The 21,693-nt window shown below is 42.8% G+C and overlaps 1 protein-coding gene across 2 annotated transcripts in view; it reads left to right on the top strand.

Annotated features, from left to right (window-relative positions):
• Positions 1-21,693, top strand: part of bmpr1ba (bone morphogenetic protein receptor, type IBa) — a 52,525-nt gene that overhangs the window by 11,188 nt on the left and 19,644 nt on the right. The window contains exons 2-3 of one of the 2 annotated variants that reach the window (XM_086111211.1): positions 566-657; positions 17,510-17,701. In XM_086111211.1, the coding sequence (XP_085967337.1) occupies positions 17,590-17,701 (112 nt within the window). In that variant the 5' untranslated portion in view covers positions 566-657; positions 17,510-17,589. Of the gene's footprint in view, positions 1-565; positions 658-17,318; positions 17,702-21,693 lie in introns of both variants that reach the window. The other variant, XM_086111210.1, reaches the window with a different exon arrangement.

Here is a 21,693-nt window from a genome sequence, read left to right as displayed (position 1 = left end):
CTACCAGTCTGCATGAAGCTCTATATAGAAAATGGTTGGATGGAGTTACTGAGTTACTTTGGCTCTAGACCCACCTGGAAAAGGTAAAAATCTGATATAGAGAGACCACATGAAAATGTTTATGAAATAGTTTTCTTCTTCCCACACACTGTAAAAACAATTATAAGCCATTAAAACCTGTTAAAACTCTCTCCAACGCATGTTTTAAAAATTCAAGCATAAAACAGAAAGTACTCTATAAGTCTCCGTGTGAGTTTCTGACCTCGAGCTGTGGCTGTCAGCAGCCTGCTCATTTTATGTTTTACTGTTCTCCTGAAGTGCGGCAAGTCTCTGAAATGTTGATATCCGACTGTTGCTCTTCTTTCCCACAAGCGAGGGCGTGACAGCAAGTAGCCCTGTACTGTAAAACCCTTTAAAAAAAATTGCATTAAGAAAAGACGTTATCGCCGGCCGCCATTGATAAGTCCAAAAAAAAAATATATATATATATACACACACACACACACACACATCCTTACCAGTCAGTACTCGGATGTGCTTGTTATTAATTTGCTCTGTGTTGCAGGCACCATCTTACCTGTGTGTGTTTTCATCGGCACTGAGGTGAAGAGAGCAATGACACTCTCAAGCAGCTGAGTGAAGGAAGAGATTTGGAAGGTAAGCCTCCTCGCTGATCCTTTTCGGAAGAGCCAAAGCATGAGGCGCACCGCCGGGCTCTTGCATTGACAAGTCTGCTTCTAAAACAGACGGGGAAACAGACACCTCCTTTTCTTTTTTTTTTTCTCCTTTCTTGGTGGCCAATCAAGGGTGGACTCCACAACTCTTGCACAAAACCAGAAGAAAAAAACTGTGCTATCTGAATCGATGAGTTTAAGGATGAGAGAGCCATATTATTTTGTGTAATTAACAGTTTTTTTTCCAACAGGAAATAATGTGAAATAGCAATGCAAAGATCACATAATTTATGAGTGACCATGTCCAAGCTCGTCACATTGATTTTCCCCATTGAAATGAATTTAAATGCTGCTAAAACCTTCCGCTCCCCCCACCCCCCGAAACACCACAGGAATGGTAAAAGTGTGATGATAACCACGAAACAGGAAATTACTCTAGCATACGAAACACATCGACCAGGGTGGTTTGTTTTACTTTATTTTTTTTCACTTGATTACATGGTGTTTTATTGTTGTTATTATTATCATTTATTTTTATGCTCGTATGACACAACATTGCCTGTATAGTTTCTGCACGTGAAATGATGGCAGCGTTGGCGCGCATGAATTAACTTGACATTAATAACCTATGGGACAGTTAAAAAAAAAAAAATCTTGGAAATGAACCCGATGCGATCATGTTGGACCGTTGAGCTCCCTTCGACTGCATATTTGTCATTCTTCATGTTTGGAAGCGACTGTCACCTATTTGGCTGAATAGAATCATTCTGATTGCCATTTCTCCCATCTAGCAGTTTGATTTACAGGCAACTTGGCATTTTTAGCACCAAAAGTATGAATTGACCTCTTTGTCCGACAACTTGGGTCAAGACTCAAGAAAATTTCTTTCGAACACACACGGACACAAACATACATGCACACGCATATACACACAGAAGGGTGTAAGAGTAGTTTATAAGGTGGCCATAAAAGCAAATGTTGTGCGAAATTAATCAAGTGAGAGTCAGTCTGTTTTCGCACTCGACCTGCCCACCGGGTTGTGTTTGTTTTAATGTTTTCTTGCTATTTTAGTCGAGGTGAGAGTGGACCAGCTGACTGTCTGTTGGCGAGGTCCAATAAAGTGTGCAGTTCTTGGCACACTGAACGGTCTCTGCTGAAACAAAACATCACATGAAGTCACCGTTTTGACGTCAATACATCAAATACTGAACCATGATTGTGACCCAGTGGGCTGGCCTGGGTTGATGGCCGGTTTGATGCTTCACTTATTTCAGTATCAATGCACCACGGCAGAAAACTGTGTGACATCGAGCTGCGTGCTTTGAATCTGGAAACAAAGATCTTTTCATACTATTTTCGCGTGGCAGTAAACATGAGCTGTGTTCCTCCACTTTTTCACATTCAATCATGGTGTCCAAGCAATCTTTCTTTTTTCTTTGCTTTTTTTTTCTCTATAGAGGCTTTAGTTTCTTCTTCGTTTCATTGTTTAACCTCGTCATTGACACGGAGACCGTTTTACACGCGTGACAACACTGACCGCCGCAGTACGGTAAAACAACAGCGTTGCTCGTCCGCCAACATTTTGATTTCTCTTTCAAAACTGGACAACACTTACTTGTTTGTGTGCAATAACAATGAACCGCGTCCTCTATTATAGATGGTTGTCACATTCTGTGCATAGTTCAAGCCCCAAAATAAAATGACAAAACGATCGTTTCTTTTAACCAAGAAATACAATTAGTGCAAAATCAAAAATATGTCATCAATTATTTAGGTAGGTGAACTTGTGACATGGCGCTAGCATACTCTGCGCTTACCCACTGTATTGCACTTTAAGGTGTAAAAAAATGTATCGGATGAAAACCTGGGACTTCTATGCGACTGTATTTTATTGCTGATCGTGACGGTGGTACTTGCAGAGCTAAGTATTTATTTTTTTCTATTTTTTTAATGTGACACTTGGTCAAAAAAAAAAAAAAGTGAGGCCTACTGTGCAGATATAGAGAACACATGAAAGTGGATATTAACTTCAATTTGTCCCCGAGGGGGTGCCATCCGAACACCTGTCCATCAAAGCGTGACGAAAACTTCTCTCGTCATCGCTTGTTGTCTTCCTACACAAGTACATGCACACTTCGGCACGGCTGTCTGTTTACTTGAGGGCTCCCAGCAGCCGTCAACAGCAGCAGCAGAAAGTACTTAGTGCTCTAAAAGCGGCAACGAAGGGCTTTGTCCTAATCCCCGTTTGGGCCACGACACGAGGCTAAATAAACCACTGCAATGGGACACCTCTGTTTACCAGCATCGTGTTTGCAAAATACAAAGAAAAAGCAAAGCGGGGACTTGGCGTTGTTTTTTTCATTCTCCGTTCCGCACGCATGAAAGACTTCATTGTACACTTTGCTTTTTCTTTGACTTCTTTCACTCAGTTCAATGAGCGTCAAGGGATTCATGAACTTTGAGTTTTTGTGAATTTATTTTCCGCGAGTCCTCAAGTTTAATGCCGTTTGCTTTTTCTTGGGTGTTTCTTGCTTCACAAGAACTCCGTTTAGTGAGTGTCTGTGAAAAGCGCTCCGGACTAACTTTTTTACTAGCAGCACAGTGGCCTCGAAAGTGAAATTTTAGGGGCGCGCGTAGAAATGTGAAGGTTGCACAATGAAAATTGACTTGGGTAAATGCTCTCATTTGTACTCATTTTTATATCCGTACTAATAAATGGGCTGAAATTTGGAACAGAAGTTTGTCAGCAACAAAAAATATTCAAGAAAAAATAATCTGCAAATTTAGTTGCTTGCACATGCGAGTCGATTGTCTAAAAAATTATGGGCCATACTACACCATTTAGAGGTATTCTGGAGGCCTATAGAATAACATTTTTAAGGGTTATACTCAATTTTGAGAGGATGAAACATTGTGGTTAATGCTTCCTCAAAAGCTTGCTTCTTGTGCCATCTTGCTTTATTGCCACATGCTTCCGAAGGTCGACTCTCTCTCTCCCTCCCATGCTTGCAGATGGGCTGACCTTGAGGGTGTTCGGAGTGTTGATGTTTGTTTGGAAGTTGCTTCAATTCCTCGGACCGCCGTGGGGTCACATGACACTGACATCAAAGAAAAGAATTTCTTCCTGGGTGACAGCGGAGAGCCCTTGTGTTTATTCTGAACGTGCCACTGTCTATCTTACTCTCAGATTAACTGTCTCTCCCTCTGTCTGTCTTTGTTTCTGCACAATGGATTTAGAAGTGAGGGGTGCCAAAGTGTCTATATCTACTCTGTACAGGACTGTATAGCCATTGTCAGCAGACCAGGGTTTGATTCTGGGCTTCCTTGTGGAGTTTGCATGTTTTCACCGAGCATGCATACATTTTCTCCGAGTACTCCGGTTTCCTCCACCATCCCAAAAACATGCAAGGTAGGTTAATTGAACACCCTAAACTGTCCCAAGGTGTGATTGTGTGTCATGTCAGGTTCTGGACCAAACCAAATAATGTTTTTGGATTCCAGAGATGCAGGCTCAGTCAAAGTACGATAACAAAAACAATTTATTGACAGAAAAGCGCACTGACAAAAGTACGAACTGAAATCGCTGGTTACATGGAGCCAGGAAAAACAATGCATAAACAAAGGCACTTGCAAAAGGCAAGGTACGAGGGAACACAGAGAATAAACAAACAAAATGTCAAGAAGCCAGTAACGCAAAGCCAAAGATGAAGAGTAATAAGAAAAAAAAAATAAAAACACTTGCAAACTAGAACCTATGAATAACGAGAGTGACTATGGAAAGTATCAAGAGGTTGAGAAAAGAACACTTGAAGCACAACAGCGGGCAAATTCAATAATCCAAGGAAAAGGAGCAGAAGCCAGAGTCCTTAAATCCAGGGCTAATGATGATAGGGAACAGGAGCGCCAACTGGAGGGAAACGCCCTTCACTCCAGCTGGGGCTGAAAACAAAACAAAAACAGACAGACATAACAGTGTGCCCTGCGACTGATTGTCTGGCAACCTGTTCAGGGTGTACCCTGCCTACTGGATAGGCTCCAGCACACCCGCGACCCTCATCAGGACAAGCGGCTCAGATAACGTATGGAATGTTTATCTATTGTGGAAAAATGCGGAACAATTGTCAAGGCGGCCCTCATGAGTGACATTGCGCAGCGATCGCATTATCACAGTCTACTGGAGGGATTAATAGTTGTCTCTGTGGCATGTAAAATAATTTGTAAGACATTCATACTAATCTAGAATACTGAATTCCATATTTATGTACAATATGTACTTATTTTGACTAAGTTTTGTTGCCAGTCATTTTGGCATTAATGGCTGTGTGTTGAGTCATTCTGATGGGCCAGTCAATTTACGCAGTGAAGCTGCACACTGACGACTCTACAAATGGTTGTCAGTAGATCTTGACCGATGAGCTGTCCGAATGTCCAAACATCAGGCAAAATAATCGGCCAAGTGGCTGATGTTTGCTGATTTTGGTTGTTTTCTGGTTTTTACCTTAATATACTCTAACCAATTACAGCGGGTGTATACAAGTAACACTGGTCTCATCACTTATGACGCATAAATCCATACCATGGTCTTGTATTTGTTGATAAGGTCATTGGACCTATGGACCTGTCATTCAAAACAAAGCAAATCTGTATTTTTACAGTGTTGAGATGAGCATTACAAGATGTTATGCAAGGAATTGCCCTGGATCTCACTATTTGACACACAACCAAAAGTCACAGTTTGTTTAAAAACTTGAAAACCCTTTCACCCTTCGGGGGTGGATTCTCACGAGAGTTTTGGTGAATATTTGAGGCCTATTTTGGCCAAACTCCAAATTGTCCCTCCTATCGGCTGTTCCGCTTTATAGATTTGTGTGTATGAATCCTTAAATAGTTATATTCCCTGGTTAACAATTCACAAGCACACCGAGCTGTGAGCTTTTTTATTTTCTCCCCACCACCCTCCTCCCTGGGTGTTTTGTTTTGATGTCCTCCACCACCACAGGCAGATGAATAGCCACATGGAGGGCCCCGGGGTGGGGGGAGCTGGGCCTGGTGAGGAGACGCTTTGGACATGTTAAAGGACACCTGTGGGGCTTTAGGAGGGCCTCTCCATGATGGACAGGGTTTCGCTTCAGGTGGCAGTAATTTCTCTTAAGCCTCGGGGGAGGGGAAGTACGGATCTTGTGTGTGTGTGTGTGTGTGGGTGTGGATGTGTGTAGGTGTGGGTGTGGGTGTGCGTGCTTGCGCACTGGTGCTTGCAACTTGCGTATCACAATTGAAACTATGTGTTTGTATTCAAGAAATAGTAATACAGCATTCCAGACCCACCTGCATTCGGTGAAAATCCATCAAGTAGACCATATTAAAATATTTTTTTAAAACCATCCATCCATTTTGTGATCTGCTTATCCTCAAAAGGGCCGCGGGGCGTGCCAGAGCCGATCTCAGCAGGAGGCGGGGTACACCCTGAACTGGTGGCCAGGCAATCGCTGATTTTTTTTTCCAAACCCTTCAAATTCACATTTTCAACACCTTGTAATCATATTTGATCACAAAACATCACATTGCAAGCATAGAATGTATAGAAAATATTGTACGGTATTGTATTTTTGTACATACACGTGCCTTTAAGAGGTGGCCCTGGTGGGATGATGTGTGACATTGACGAGCTTTCGTGTGAGCATCTGGGCGTGAGCTGTGGCCGTCAGCAGCTCCGTATTGTTCCCCTGCCATTCAATAAATGACTGAAAAGTGCAGCTATGGCTCTCTTCCACATCACAGTAAGTTTACTGTAAAAACAAAAAAGCCCCCACCCCAAAAAAATCACAGCACGGTGTGCTTCACAGTTCTGTGATTTGAGGATCGAAACCTAGCTCTTAATCCTTTCTGTAGGGAGTTTGCATGTTGCTTCCAAACTGGGCCCCATGGCACTGTAATTCGGGCTGAACGATTTGATTGCATTTGCAATATAATTGCGATTTGAGAAAGTGCAATTTTGTAATCGCAGAGGCTGCATTTTGATTGGTCCTTAGTTTTATCGACAGCGGAGGGGAGAGAAGTGGGGAAGACGAGGAATCACAGAACACGAAGCTGTCAGTCGGGTGCCGCCGTTGTAAAGGTTGATTTCGATTCTGGACGATGTATGCGCTTTTACAAGTCTTTCCAACTCTACCTGAAATACACACACGATTAATGGAAATGGATACAGATGCAGTAATGTGTATGCATCAGGAAAACACATACGCACACACACACACACACACACACACGCACATACACACATATTCCCTGGCTCACATGTCGCTGCTCTTCAGGGAGTAATGACAAGATTGAGTTACCCTGAATAAGTGTGCGCGCACTGTCGTTGGTACCTTAACAACTTAACCAACTTAACTGACGTTGCCCTCACTGTTCTCCTGACCTTCATTACCTAAAACTGTTTTTTTACCGCCCCCTCTTTCCAAGAGGAAACTTTTATAGGAGTTGGTAGCACTGCACAGAAGCACAAAAAAGAAAATGAGTAGATACAATTTTATATGATATAGTAACATGACAAGAAAATAGATGTAAATGTACCAAATTAATGTTGCATGTGATGAGAATTTTTGGGGGGGTGTAAAGACCAATGTTGTCATATGAGTATTTCAAACTGTCAGTATTTTGATCCAAATGAGAAAATTCTGATAATGTACTTCATGTTCGTAAGAAAAAAGTGAAACATTCACATGCATAAGATTTGTTGCAAGTCTGAATGAAAAAGGAAAAATCATTCCTGGTTCTGGTTTGTTTTCCATTAACCAGATTAATGTTGCCATGAAAAAAGTTACCGGTACACTATTATGATAACATGTTTTCATTCTACAATGAAAAAGTAACAATGACATATTTTCCTGAATTCGGGTCTGCATGTGAGTGTTTGGGGTGTGAGCGGTGGCCAACAGAAAAGAAGAAAAGTCACTCTTACAATTCTTTAAAGAAAGAGGCTAAGGTGCTTTCTTCAAACTGTCACTCTTAGTTAATTGCAAAACTGACCAAAAAACAAACAAAAACAAAAAATATTGCATATTTAAACCTCAAAATGTTGATACAAACTTGTAACAAAGAAGGTCCTCTAGCTTGTTGCTAACATATAATGCAAAATGCCATAGACAGGCTAACGCAAACTGAACGTATTGATGTTACAATAATTAAAAACCTAAAATAAAACCTACCTTATCACACCAAGCAAAAACACACACAAACAGATCGTACAACAATACTCACAAGCATATATTCTCAGTCCCTCTGCACAATGTGTTACTGTATTAAGCGAAGCATCCTTTCCTTCATTCGGTTAATTACGAATAGTAGACCTCAATGCTGCTCTGTATGTTGTTTTGACCGTATGCTCTTACCATTAATAGTTAGACAACTAGTCAGAACAGTTTGTGAGATACACACATACTGTACAGATGCATATACACACAACCACACAGTGGCATGTTTGTCAGTGTCAGACCCGTTAGCTGGGGAGGGTACACAGGTCATCTGTGTGTAAGAGGGGTCAAGGTGTCACGGTATCATATTTCAGCTGCAGAAGGCTCCTCTGTTTCCCCACTGAATGGACGCTGTCACTAGTATCTTCTTATAGACTTGAAGGGAAGGAAGGAGAAATAGTAGAGGGGTTGGGAAGGGGGGGGGCGCTAAGGAAATGAGCCGTCTTGCTTACAGATTGCAGGATCTTAATGACACGTTAGGTTAATAACCGGTGCATATGTTTCAATTATGTACCTAATCATTTACATGCAGCTTGATGCTGTTTTTCTACACGTCTCCATCTGTTTGTGTGTGTGTGTGTGTGTGTGCGTGTGTGTGTGTGTGTGTGTGTGTGTGTGTGTGTGTGTGTGTGTGTGTGTGTGTGTGTCTGTGTCTGTCGCACATTGGTTACTGGAGAAGCTTTTCCTGCATCCTCACATAGTAGTCGCTCTATATTTGGGAGCTGGAGCGAAGCTAGCGACCCCGATGCTCACCCCACACCTGCCCTATGTGTACGTGCATGCCTGTGTGGTGACACACACACACACACACACACTCACGCTCACTGGCTTGTAAGCTTTTGTATAGCCTGTGTCGCTGCTTTTAAAGCAAGTGTGTCCCGTTACGTGTCTGTTTGCACTCTGCAACACAAAAGATGCACAATATAAGGTGCACTTTTGAAGTGCGCTTTTCCCAAACATGCTGGCGTTCCTTCTTGATATATATAAAGAATGCAGGCCCGAATTTGCAAAGAATGAACTGCGGCCGCTGATAGTACCTTCATTTGTACCGGCAGTTTGCTCTGCCCTATTCACAAAGCATATTGCGCTAATGACATACCAATGCAAATGCGCCCACCAAGTTTGACAGTGGAGGGCAGTTTGCTCCTCATTTTCCCCCGGTTGCAATAAGCCGCACATGGCAGAGTATTAATGTAGGCTGTGCGCCAAGAACACCGTGGCAGAACAATGGCAGCTAGGAAGAGAAAGATGACATTTTCAAAATGCGAGCTTGGGGTGTTGACCGAAGAGGTTGCTATTTCAACGCTATGTTTGTTTCATGGTCAAGGAGAAAATTATTGTGTGAAAATGTCTTCACGTGCTATTGTGTTATATTGAATAGTGCAATTGACTTTTTGTACGATTCCTTGGCTAATAAATGATGAAAATAATAATAATAATGCTTGTAACCTCCAATTTTGGCTCTGCCCAGCAACGGCTCGTAACTTGAAAAACTCATGAAAATCAAGCTACCTACCACTGTATGTTAAAAAGCATCAAGTAATCGCTTGTATTGTGTTTTTAGCCACATGATGGAATGAACTTCTTCCCTGGCTGTGATGTATTTTCCTATGATGATAAGGAGGGGTGGTGCACAAAAAAATTAAAGGGGAATATAAAACTTGAGTCCTCTCCTCCGTTATCATGTTAGCCATTTTGACAGCAGCACCATATGCATTTAGAGATATTTTGCCAGCCAAGTCTTCACAGTCATCAACTGATGCATCCTTGGTTTACGCAAGCAGACAAGAACAACCTCGGGGTCTTCCGCGCTCTCTCGGTTTATGCGTACTTGGGCCGCAACTGATGCCATTTCACGAGATCACAAAGAACGGACAAGAACGCCAATTGAGAAAAGCTTGAGTCTTTATTTGATCAAATCTTTCAAAACTCCCCTCCATGGAGGGATATGCTTTCCCCTTTTCTCTCTCTTCTATTATGCCAGCTACCCTTTCTCCCTCATTCCATCACACCCCTCTTTCTCCCTCACCCTTTACCCTCCTGCCACCCCACTAATTGCCACTTGTTGGGAGCATCCCGGGAGCTCATTAATTGGTGAAGAGGAGACAGGTGGCGCCACAATGTTGTGATGCCCTGTGTGTGTTTGTGTGTGTGTACTGGCCTGTCCTTGTTAGGGGTCCCGAGCCCCCTTCTCACTGTAATCTCTTTGTTTATGCAGTGCGAAAAGGGCCTGGCCGGGCCGTGAACTCCCCACGCTCTTATCCCACTGTGCCACTCACCCCTAGCGGACCCCTGTGCAAGCCCCCTGTCCTCGCCAGCTGCCTTTCAAACACCATGTTTTGCTCCCGTCACCTTCCAACCCCATTTCTGACGCCTTCCTTCCAAGATGTCACCATGCGATAACAGCTTCACAATCATGTCGATGTGACATTGCCTTCCAATTCAGAGAAGAACAGCTCCATTGTGGCCATGGAGACCCCAGACCCCAGATCCACCGTGGGTGGACCAGTCAGGACACATCATGTTAGATGGCAGTAATTGTTCAAACTTTATGGCACATGATGTGCCGTTGAGGTTCTACAGTATATTGTATTTATGTAGGAATCCTTAGGGGGAGCGGCGGGAGGGTGTGTTGTGCTTCATGATGCTGGACCTAAATTTACCTAATACAAAACAGGGGGACAGTCACGCACCATCAGGATAAATCACCCGAAAGCGCCATTGTGCTTGGCAAGTGCGAGAATGAAAAAGATGATCATCAAGTAGAGAGCAGCGTCGCACACACACACAGACACACGCGCACACACAAAGGTTTTTATTCCAGCAACGCTATTCTTGACCAAGCGGGCAGTTGTCATACGGCGCGTGCGGATCTTTTATTAGCTTCCCACTTCAGGAGGTCTTCCCTTACTTGGTGACTGGATAATCAAAGTCATCCCGGTGGTGCCCAGCCATCATATGACCACCACTGTGTGAAGAGGTGTCACATTATTATTGACTACAGCTAGTGAAACCTCAGTTACAGTGTCTCACCATTTATCCTTCTGGTGATGAGTGTCATGTGCCACTGTAGGTTAAAGGTGACCTGCTTTTTAAATTTTATTATATATATATATATATATATATATATATATATATTTGGGGTGTGAAACTGGTAGGATGGTAAGGGTGCCATGTGCACTAACATAAAAATATATAACACATATATATTTGTAATATTACTGCTACCAATAATACCAATAATACTAATTGCGGTCATACCGGGTGCTAAAGTTCTGAGTGATGCAATGTTGTGGGGAATATGATTTTTTTTTTCCTTTTCCCCTGTTTTTTTTTAAATCATTAAAAAAATCCTATTTAACTGGATGTGGGTATTTCTCAGAATGTTCTGAACTTCCCACTCACCAAGCAATGAACTGATTTTTTTGCCATTTTTGCTATTGATTCATGGTTTCAACCCTGCCCTTTTAGTCACGATTTTCAAGGTTTTTGTTGCTGAGCTCGAATACACTTAGATGGAACACAAAATGGAAGGTGGGTGGCCACAGCTTGTGCTCGCCTCCATTCTTTGCTAGTCTGTGAGGGAAAAGTATGAATCAGAGAAAGAGGCGGCCTTCACAGAGCTCCCACTCACTAAACTTCTTCTGTCCACTGTTGCTGTTTGAAATTGCTAACATTCCAGCCTTTTGGCCCCTACACCCCTTGCTTCTTCATGTGAGGGGCCTTCATTCATTTGACTTCTGCCTCGGGGGCCGGGCGGTGGGAAATACAATCTGTATTCTATATAAACTTATTTATGGAGGATACTGCAATTTGATTGGATAACAAAGACTGAAAGTACAGTTGATCTTAAAATGTACGATTCTGTCTCTCTGTGGCCGCTAAAGTGAAGCAAACCTTTACTTGTCTCACAATGGAGAAATTCCCAATTTACAGCAGCAAAATTATGAAAGGGAGAAGTAGAAGAGCAAAAAGTATATAAATAAATATACATTATAAAATATAATTGTGTGTGTGTGTGTATATAATATATACTGTATATATAAAACCGAATTGTTCGAAAACCGAAACCACGCTCATTTAAAAAAAAAAAAGTTTATTGAACACGTCTGCTCACAATGGAAAGCGACACGAGGGAGCATCACTTCCTCGTCTACCCGAGGAAGCGTCATTTCCTCGTGTAAGGAAGGCGAGAGGAGTCAAGTGGTGCATTCAAGTGCGCTCACTTTGTTCGAGAACCGAAATTTGTTCGTCATCCGAGGCATAAAAAACTCAAAATTTTTGGTCAAAAACCGAATTGGTCGAGAACCGAGACGTTCGAAAACCGAGGTTTGACTATATATATATATATATTATATATATATATATATACTGTATACAATTGACTAGAGCAAGAAGCATGCTGCATAGCAATTGGAGAGAACGTCAATATTTATGATATCACGATCACACTGGTGAACTTGTGAGACCACCCAATGCTTACCCCCCATCCCATTTTGTTGAGGGGGGGGCATTCCAGCTATCCATGTCAACATTTTTATTGTGGGCTGTAAAGTGATCCGGTGAATGGTTTCACAATGACAAAACAAGCAGTTAAAAAAAACAGTATATCCTTAGGCCCTAATTAACTTGACATGGACTGACATCCAACTTGGTATGTCGGTGGCAAGTGTGTGTGTGTGTGGGGGGGGGGGGTGCACACGTGTGAGATGGCGGTACTGGGGGTAAGTCATTTACAATCGCTTTCAGTGACAGTTTATACTATTGCTTCACAGGCTAGGTTTGACTTTGTAAAAATTTGAAATGTTTCTAGAAGTCATGACTGTTTTGCGATTTCAACACTGTAGGTTTGATTCATTGTCAGGGAGAAAATTATTGTATGAAAATTTTAAGTCTTCATTTTGTTGGAAGGAAATGTTGAATATGTGGTTTCCCCAGTTTTCTGTGATGTAGAAAACCAAGTGCTCCCATGCGTAATTTATCTTTCAAATTCTGACTCCTCTCTTCCAACTGTTGACTTTCATCCTGAGAACAAAATCCTTCACTGGTGGCTCTGAGTGTTTTTCCTCTCTTCCAGAGTTGAAAGGTCACTTCAGAACAAATCAGCGACGGGTTCAAAGGTGAACCTGGCCAACTTGTTATTTTTCTCTGCTTCTCTCCGTCGGTCACGGCTTTATCATCATCATCATCGTCATGGTTGATGATGTTATCCCTCATTTCCTCACTTCTCTCCACAATTTCCTGTGTGGAGACTTGGTAGCAGCCAAAGAAAAAATTCAATTTGGCGTCAAAATTGCAAGATTAACTTATTTTATTTCGTTTAACCACAGTTACTGTGAACAGTAGAATTAAACAGAAAGACTGGAAATAATTCATTGTTAAAATAGTCCAGCACTTCGAAGCACAGTGTAAACTGTGCATTGGTTGTTCATCTTTATGTGCCCTGCGATTAGCTGGCAACCAGTTCAGGGTGTCCCCTGCCTACTGTCAGAAGACAGCTGGGATAGGCTTCAGCATGCCCGCGACCCTTGAGAGGATAAGCGGATTAGAAAATGGATGGATGGATGACTAATGTGATCGCTCCGCTTGCTATTAACTCATTCAGTGCCTATGATGATTCATTTGCCAAATAAAACTGTCACAGCCCCTGATTTTGACGAATACATTCAGCCAATGAGAAAATCAGAACGGAAGAAGAAGGTGGGGTGGGAATGGGGCCTAAGATGGAAGAGCCATACTCAAGAACTTTGGAATCCAGATGGCTGACACTTGAGCAAAGTATATTTGAAGCTAAACAGAAACCAAAGATTCTGTCATCCTTGATGATGATGGCGATCACAGAGAAAAAGGAAAAATGACTCTTAGTGGAGTAACAGCTGTTCCAAAGTCATTTCAATCAAGTGTCGCCATGATCCAGAAGTGTTGTATGGGAGACTTGGGTAGCAATGAGGGTAAATGCTAACTGCTCACTATCATAACGCCTTCTGTCACATGTATGCTATTATTCTGCTATACAAAACATTTGTTGCCAATACTAATGTGTGGAAAAATCATGCACCTGCATGTACTGTAGACATAAATAAAAATACGTAAGGCCAAATGAAAGTGCTTGCGGTCCAACTTGGCAGACCTTGAATGATCACCGAGTAAAACATTTGGAGCAATGAGGTGAAAATGACTGTAAATGCATGTGTATAAAGTGCAGGACATTTTGTGGTGTGTGTGGTGAAGAAAGGTAAAAAGTCTCTAACGCCATTCAGGGGTAAAGGATTGCTATGTAAATGCTGCGGTGGATTAGTGTGAATGGACAGCCTTAAAGAAGATTATCTTTTTAGTAGAAAGGACCGCTCCAATGAATGGGCGCGGATTAGCAGATGTGCCGCTGTGTCACCAGAGGTGTTCACCCCCCTGCTTGTAAATCATTTTACACAGCCCATAATGGTGATAAGGAAGTGGTCCCAATCCATTGACAACTGTGGCAAGCCCCTCCCCCACGCCTCAGGTTGAGTTGATCTCGCCATACTTTACTGGCTGTTAGCATGTTAGCTTGTTATCAGTTCTTACAATTGAAACCTGATTACAGAGCATGATTTAAAATCCTTACCACTCGGTGTCAATGTGTTCTATACTAAAATGCATTTACTCTATTCGCATATCAGTTGGTAGCTTGCTAGCATTTTATCTAGTCTATGACCTGCCATCCTGTACCCCAGTTGCTGTGTTGCTAAGTATATATTATGTCCCTCGTATGGTTATATAAAAATTGTGAGCAATTTGTTAATTTGTTATGTGTTAGCATAAATGGGTATCATCATCATTATAGCATTTGTACAAAAGAATGTCATTTTAAAATATTCCTTTTTCTCTCTATTTTGGTTAATTTTAGAAAAAGGCATACATTTTTACAGTGGAAAAGGACTTTAAAGTTCTTTTTAATGCTGTCAAATGTAAAAATGGGTCAAATTTAACCCAACCAGTATGAAATGTCTCACGCTAACTAAGAGAAGACACCTGCGGAGTTAGCTGCTAAATCTTCAAGTGTGAAGTTATCAATGGGGGGGGGGGGGGGGGGGGAGCAGTCATAAAATGTGCTTCAGTTTCTAGTCTGTGCTCATTAAAGAAAGGCCATGAAACACGTACGTGATGACTTTGTTATCCCGAGGTCATTCCGCCTTGCCGCCCAGGACATGTCTGGACCTGATTGTCCTGACACTGCTCAGTGTTCACCAGTGACCAAACCAATTAATTAACACGGCTCATGATTGGCCAGACACTCTGAGTGTGACTCGGGTCACCGCCATGGCCGACCCAAAACAGTACATGGGGGGCGGGGGGGACGTCAACGCCTTTGCTATAATTTTAGTCGAGGTTCAATCTTAATGTGGGAAAGGGCACTTGAATGAGCGAACCTCTTGTATATTTACGTAGTGATTTTTCCTCTCATTGCGAAGAGCTGCTCTTTTGTTCGCAGCTAATGAACAACGCTAACCAGTGTGAGAAAGAAAAGAAGCGTTCGTCAGGGGCGGCCGCTACAAACGAGAAAGATTAGCATGAAAACAAAGCCGCTTTGTCACTTCTGTTTAGCGTCACGGCAACAATCGGCATGACCTCTTGCTTACAGTTATTTGTTTAACACAAATTGTCCCTCTGCCACTGTGTGAACAAAAGAAAGGAACAAAACCACAACAAATAATCCACCGGGCATTTGGTCGTGCATTACGATGGCTCCTCTCGCCTGTTTATGCTAATATTGTAGATTATGCTAGCTACCACCTTACACAGTAGAAATAATCAGAACGATGAATAATATTCAAAAAATTGTCCAACAGCCATGTATGCAATGTTTTTGTCATATGATTAAGCAATCACTCTTTCCTGGTTATTCATGATCACCACCACCTTGCACATTAGAAATAAACATGACAACTAAAAATGTTCCAGAGTAAAACAAAAGACAGCAGCACATATGGGCTACACCAATTATCTGATTTCTCCTCTTGCCTTTAAGAGGTGGGACCTTCTGAGGTGCCAAGTGACGTAGGCACATCTCCGTATGAGTGTCTGGGTGTGAGATGGGGCTCACAGCAGTGTGTCCATTATGTTTGTGGAAGATGAAGAAACCAGCTCGTGACGAACTTGTGCAAAATACATTGAATTGCCTTGCGTATGAAATGTGCTATGTAAACAAAGCTGCCTTGCCAAAGCTGCTTAGAGATTGACTGACGTTTTTTTTTTTTCAGGACTGATACAGATTTAAAAAACAAAAAAGGCTGATGTCGTCAAGATGCCAAATAACTGTGACAATAATTGGTCTATCCCTGTGTTTGCAACATTTAAATAGGCCCCATATCTCTGACAATGCTGAAATTCTACCACACTAGGACTTTCCCTTATTACACAGTATAAAAAATAATAATCCTCAGTGCTCATAACATCTCTCATCCCCTGTTGACTAAAATAAGAACTTTGGCCTTAAAGCTTCAAGGACTCGTTGAGTACCACACTAATGCGCCCTTCTTGAGCGTTGTCGTAAACATTCTTTGAATTTGGCTCTCGACCCTGAATCTCCGCCTGTGCCAGCAGCGAGGGTACGCCGCCTAGTCTTTGAAGGTCCACCAACATTGACAAATGAGATTTTTTTTTTTGTGTCAAAAGGTTATGTGATGCGCAAAGTAACTGTTCCTTGCTATTTACTGTCATTTCTCCTTTGCCTCTGTGCGCAATACACCACAGTTGAAAAAGTCCACAGATTGCTCGGAAAGAAAGGCGTGCTGATTGCAGCTTTTGCTCAATTCATGATAACCACCACCTTGCACAACAGAAATTATCGAAATGATTAGAATTAAGCAATGGCGCCATAAAGTAGTCCATGCCACGCTTGGTAACAATCTTACACATCAGTAATGTGCTTGTATGTGTCATAGTTTATTTGTTGTATTGTTTTTTTAATGATAACCACCACCTTTCACAATCAAAAGTTGTCCATGGCATGCATGGGCACACGCTTCTGTCATCTCATGATGAGATGATTCCTTTCTCCAGTTATTCAAGATAACCACTACCTTGGGCAATAGAGATAAACAAGCCGACTCTGAATAATTCAGAAGAATCCAGGCCAAGTCTCTCACAGTTGGAATGGCCAAGTAGTGTGTGGATACCCTGAGTCAGCTCCTACTGCTTTCTATTATATATGCATACACCCCCACCACCGCCCCTCTTTTCCCCTTTTGCACTAAACCTGGTCTTTCTCATGTCTGCTCCCTGCCCCGTTGCTTTTCCTCCCACGCCCCCCCCCCCCCACTCCGCCGCCTCCCTCCATATGCGTCCCAGCCCGCCCTCCTTACTGGGCAAGTAAACTCTCTCTCTCTCTTTCTCTCTGTGCTATTGTCAGTTCAGGTTGGAGGACGAGCCACTAGACCTGCTGCTCTTGCCGGTGGTGGTGATGTTGGTGGCAGCGCATTTGGCGTGGACTTTGTCACATCGCGGCAATACAGAAGCTCTGCTCTGACAACCCACTTCATTCCCCCCCCCCCACCCCCACCCCCCACACCTCCCACCCCCGTCATCCTCCACACTCAACAGGAGAAGAGAGAGGCAGTGCGTGAGGAGTGTCAAGCAAGCGTGGAGGGGGAATAGACCGCAGCGGCGGGCCCACTCTGACCATGCCAGTGTGGGGAGGAAGGCTGGCTGTCTGCCTGTGGAGCCACAGCACTGCGCTGCTGCTACTGCGACTACTATTGCTTGGACTCGTCTCTCTGGATTCACCGGTGCATGGTAAGAGCCCATTCTACCATTTCCTTCACGTGTACTCACTCTTTTATTGTGTAAATGCTGAAGAGCAAAAACACATAGTTCTGTAGCCCAGAAAATATAGATGTTCTTAGAATTTTGCTTTTACTCCTTCCACATTTCTCCACCATTCCATCTTTAAAATATTTACCTCAATTAGGACATGTTTTGCACATTCCCATTGTTCCTACTTTTCCAATGAATTAAAAAAAAATCCAAGTGAAATGAATGAAGATATGTTCCCAATTGACGTCCTCCATATTTCACAGCATATTGAATCACTGATTCAAACCAGCTTCAACTTTTCCACTCACTCATCTACATTTCACGTTGCCCAAATTCACACATTTCTCCGTATTTCCCACCGCAAGGTTGCCAGATCCGTTTCTATTTATCATGTTCTCAAAGCTCTAACATTTTCACAAATTCAAACATATTTGACATACTTAGCTCTTTCCACATTTTTATCCCTTCAATTCCAACCGCAAGGCTCACATTCAACAAATTCACACTCAGTGTACGGGTGTGGGTGTGAATGTTTGATGGTGGTCGGAGAGGCGCACACTGGCAGCCACCCTTCCGTCAGCCTGCCCCAGGGCAGCTGTAGCTACAGAACATAGTTTACCGTCACCAGAGTGTGAATGCGTGAGTGCATGAATAATGTATCTATTGTTAGAGCTTTGAGTGTCCGGTTATCCAGAAAAGCGGCATATTAATCTGACGCTTTATTCATTCAATTAACTCCTCAGCATTTCAGTTCAACATCAGCTTTTCAGCATCCATAAGCAATTTGTACAGGAATTTGCGGTCTTTCCAGTGTGCTCTCACCAACGAATTTTGACTACTCTTGAATAATTACTTGTCAATTTAATGACAAGTGTGCGAATGTATTGACAAACGCTGTCAGAGCACATCAGCCACATTGCCCGTGACCATGTTTGGTATCTGCTGTGTGACTGCCGAGGTGTCACAGGCACGACTCTCTTATCTTTAGCGCTACTGTGAGCTCTGGGGTCGTCACGGCTGTTTAAGGCTCATGCGTTTATATTCTCCAAATATGAAGAAGAAGGGGGAAGTATGCCATCTCATTTTTTAAAATTGGTATCAGTGCCATTTCTCATCACACTAATTTTGAGAAATCTTTGTCACGTAAGGATGGAGCGCGATAATTTACTTTCCTAGTCAATGTTGGCTCTGACCAACCAGAAGATGTAAAAATGCTGACGTAATCGAGGGCGCTCTGGCCCTATGAATGCATATTTGAAATCAGATTGATGAAAGGAACTGCCCCATTGCCAAGTTATTTAAAGTTACATCAGCCAGCACAGGTGATTATGAATACGCTTGGGCAGATTAGAGTGACGTGGCAACACATACTGGCTGAAATTTGATTGGACCAAAAAAAAAAAAATCCAACCTCCACATACACGCGCTGGAAGCAGTGCAGCCAATAGAAACACTATGAACTGAAGACAATACACTGTTGGGAATAAATGACTACAATTTTGTAGGGAAAATATTAACTTGGTTTGCAAATGTAGGCCAGTGGTTATAATAGTGTTATTAAGGCCATCATAGAAGGCCTTGTTGGCCCTAACCATGGTCAGGGCCAGTCGAAAAGCTCTAAAATGAATGACTAATGGATTGACTTTATTGGACACACGATGAGTTTGCATGTTAAGAGTTGATTTTGATGTTGGTCCACATTTCGATTAGTCGTCCTTGGTGGAGGTCCACGCTCTACTGAGAGCTATTCTTTTTACCCTCCACCCCAACCTCCTTCTATGGTTTACACCTGCTTGATACATTATCATCCCACCGTCACATTCCAAAACAGGAGGAATTTGAAGAATAACGCGCGCACTCTTAAGCTGTCTGCTTTACTGCCCTGCCTTGTGAATGATAGTGGCTGAAGTTATTTTTCTCTTCCTTTTCTTTTTGGTGCAGTTTGGTTCTATTTAAAGTGACTGGGTTTGTTTCAGCCGGGGGAAGCTCTGAAGTGCGGCCAACTCGGGGGCTCATCATAGCTCACGTGGCCCCCCCCCCCCCCCCCCCGCTCTCCGAGGTCGTCCAGGAACCTTTTGGCCGCGCGTCATCCATCCTCTCGTCCATCTTTCGCTGACACGGCTCGCTTTAGAGGCAGCTTTCCGTTCTGGTCTGCCATCCAAACGAGTGGCTCTGAAAGCCGTGACCGTCTGAGCATTTGGCACACACACACACACACACACACACGTAGAAGGCAAACATACAAAGTGTCTGCATGTTTCTGATTCATGTGAACACTGACTGCTCTGTCCAAGAATCCAAACAACAGCTGTCAGCGACTGAGACGTATGTGAAGCCTGACATCAAGTTGAACCCAGGCCAAGTTTTTTCTTATTCTCTCTGAATCATTTCAGATATTTATTTTATATTTTCAGTGGATTTTGTAGACAAATCTCCAAGCACATTTGGCTCCAAAAACATAGCTTTTGTTTTCCTGAAATTTGTCACCCAAAGACATCTCGTTGTGCTGTATGCCCGACAAATTTGTATTTGAGTATGTGTATCATTATCCAACTTCTGCAAAGAATGCTGAGCAGTTGAATCCGGTGTTGGGGGAGGAAGATATCTAAAGCTGGCTAGGTAGGGGCTCTCGAAGACCGGACTTGGGCACCCCTGCAATATATGATCATGGGAATGCCATGCACTGCCCAAATTAGATGGCTTAGGCCAATAAGATTTGCAATTTAACATCGGCATCCATATCGATATCTGCTTCTGACTGGATGTTTTCGGGGAGGAAAAAAAATCCCTAAATGCTATCATCCAATACTTGCATAAAATGGAGTTGCACTCCATCTTTCCATTTCTTTATCCCCTTATCCTCATGAGGATCGCAGGGAGTGCTGGAGCCTATCCCAGCCGTCTTCGGGCAGTAGGCGGGGGACATTCTGAACTGCTTGCCAGCCAAATGCAGGACACACATAGACGAACAACCATTCGCGCTCACAATCAAATCTCGGGACAATTTAAAGTGTTCCATTCGCCTGCCATGTGTGTTTTTGAAATGCGGGAGGAAACCTAAGTACCCGGACATAACCCGTGCAGGCATGGGGACAACATGTAAACTCCACATTGGAATCAAACCCTGCACCTCTGCGGAGTTGCACTTCTGCCAGTAAAATAATGTTCATGCTGCCCCCCCCACCCCCCCCCCCCCCCACCCCAATCAGATTTTCGCTTTTAGAATCAATCGTGCTCTCCGATGTTCCTTAATTAAACTATATTAGCAATGGGACACTTTTCTGAACCAATCATAGCTGGCCTGCTGCTTGGTTGGTCAGAGCATAACTTGTTCAAGCCAAATTCTAAACTCAGCTGTAGTGGTGTGCACTTATTAATTCGTTTTATAATCAGCATTTATGGTGACTGTGGTGTAATTTTTCATGTTATTGGATGAATGTTGATTCATATTGATGACGTTTTGTGGAATAATTGCATGCTGTTATAATGCATCATTTTACAAAATTGCTGGTTTTCTAAAGTTGGGTGCCTTAAGTTAGGCAAGTCCCCATTAAATGTGTCGTCCTCCTACCTAGCAACATTCAAAATCATAACTTCCTGAGAATAAGTATTAAACAAAAAAACAAAAAAATCATTAGTTATTTAATTTTTCAAACCTTCAAGATGTCTGATGGTGAAAGCTTCCTCGGGTGCCCCCCAGGCCTTTTCAGTTGTTTGAACTTCTTCTCGGGGCTCATTCATTGGCCCACGCATAAGTGATGGATTGGCACAGCAATGGGATTGTTCGTTCATTCATTGGCTGGCTCGTCGATGATTGATGTCGCTGGTAAAAGATTCAGCTCGGCGTGGGAGGAAAGAGATGGAACGGGTGCAGTGCCTCGGCCCTTTGAGACATGCTTTTGTCTTCCCTATTGTCATCTTTTCTTTGAACCAGTATGCTGATTCTCCATTGCTCTGCCAGTGTTCTCAGT

This window comes from Hippocampus guttulatus, chromosome 5 (genome assembly GCF_054856545.1).
Source record: "Hippocampus guttulatus isolate MCC_2025c chromosome 5, RoL_Hgut_1.0, whole genome shotgun sequence".
Lineage (NCBI taxonomy): Eukaryota > Metazoa > Chordata > Actinopteri > Syngnathiformes > Syngnathidae > Hippocampus > Hippocampus guttulatus.
Note: the sequence above shows the minus strand (reverse complement) of the source record. Positions and strands in the feature narration are given on the sequence as shown.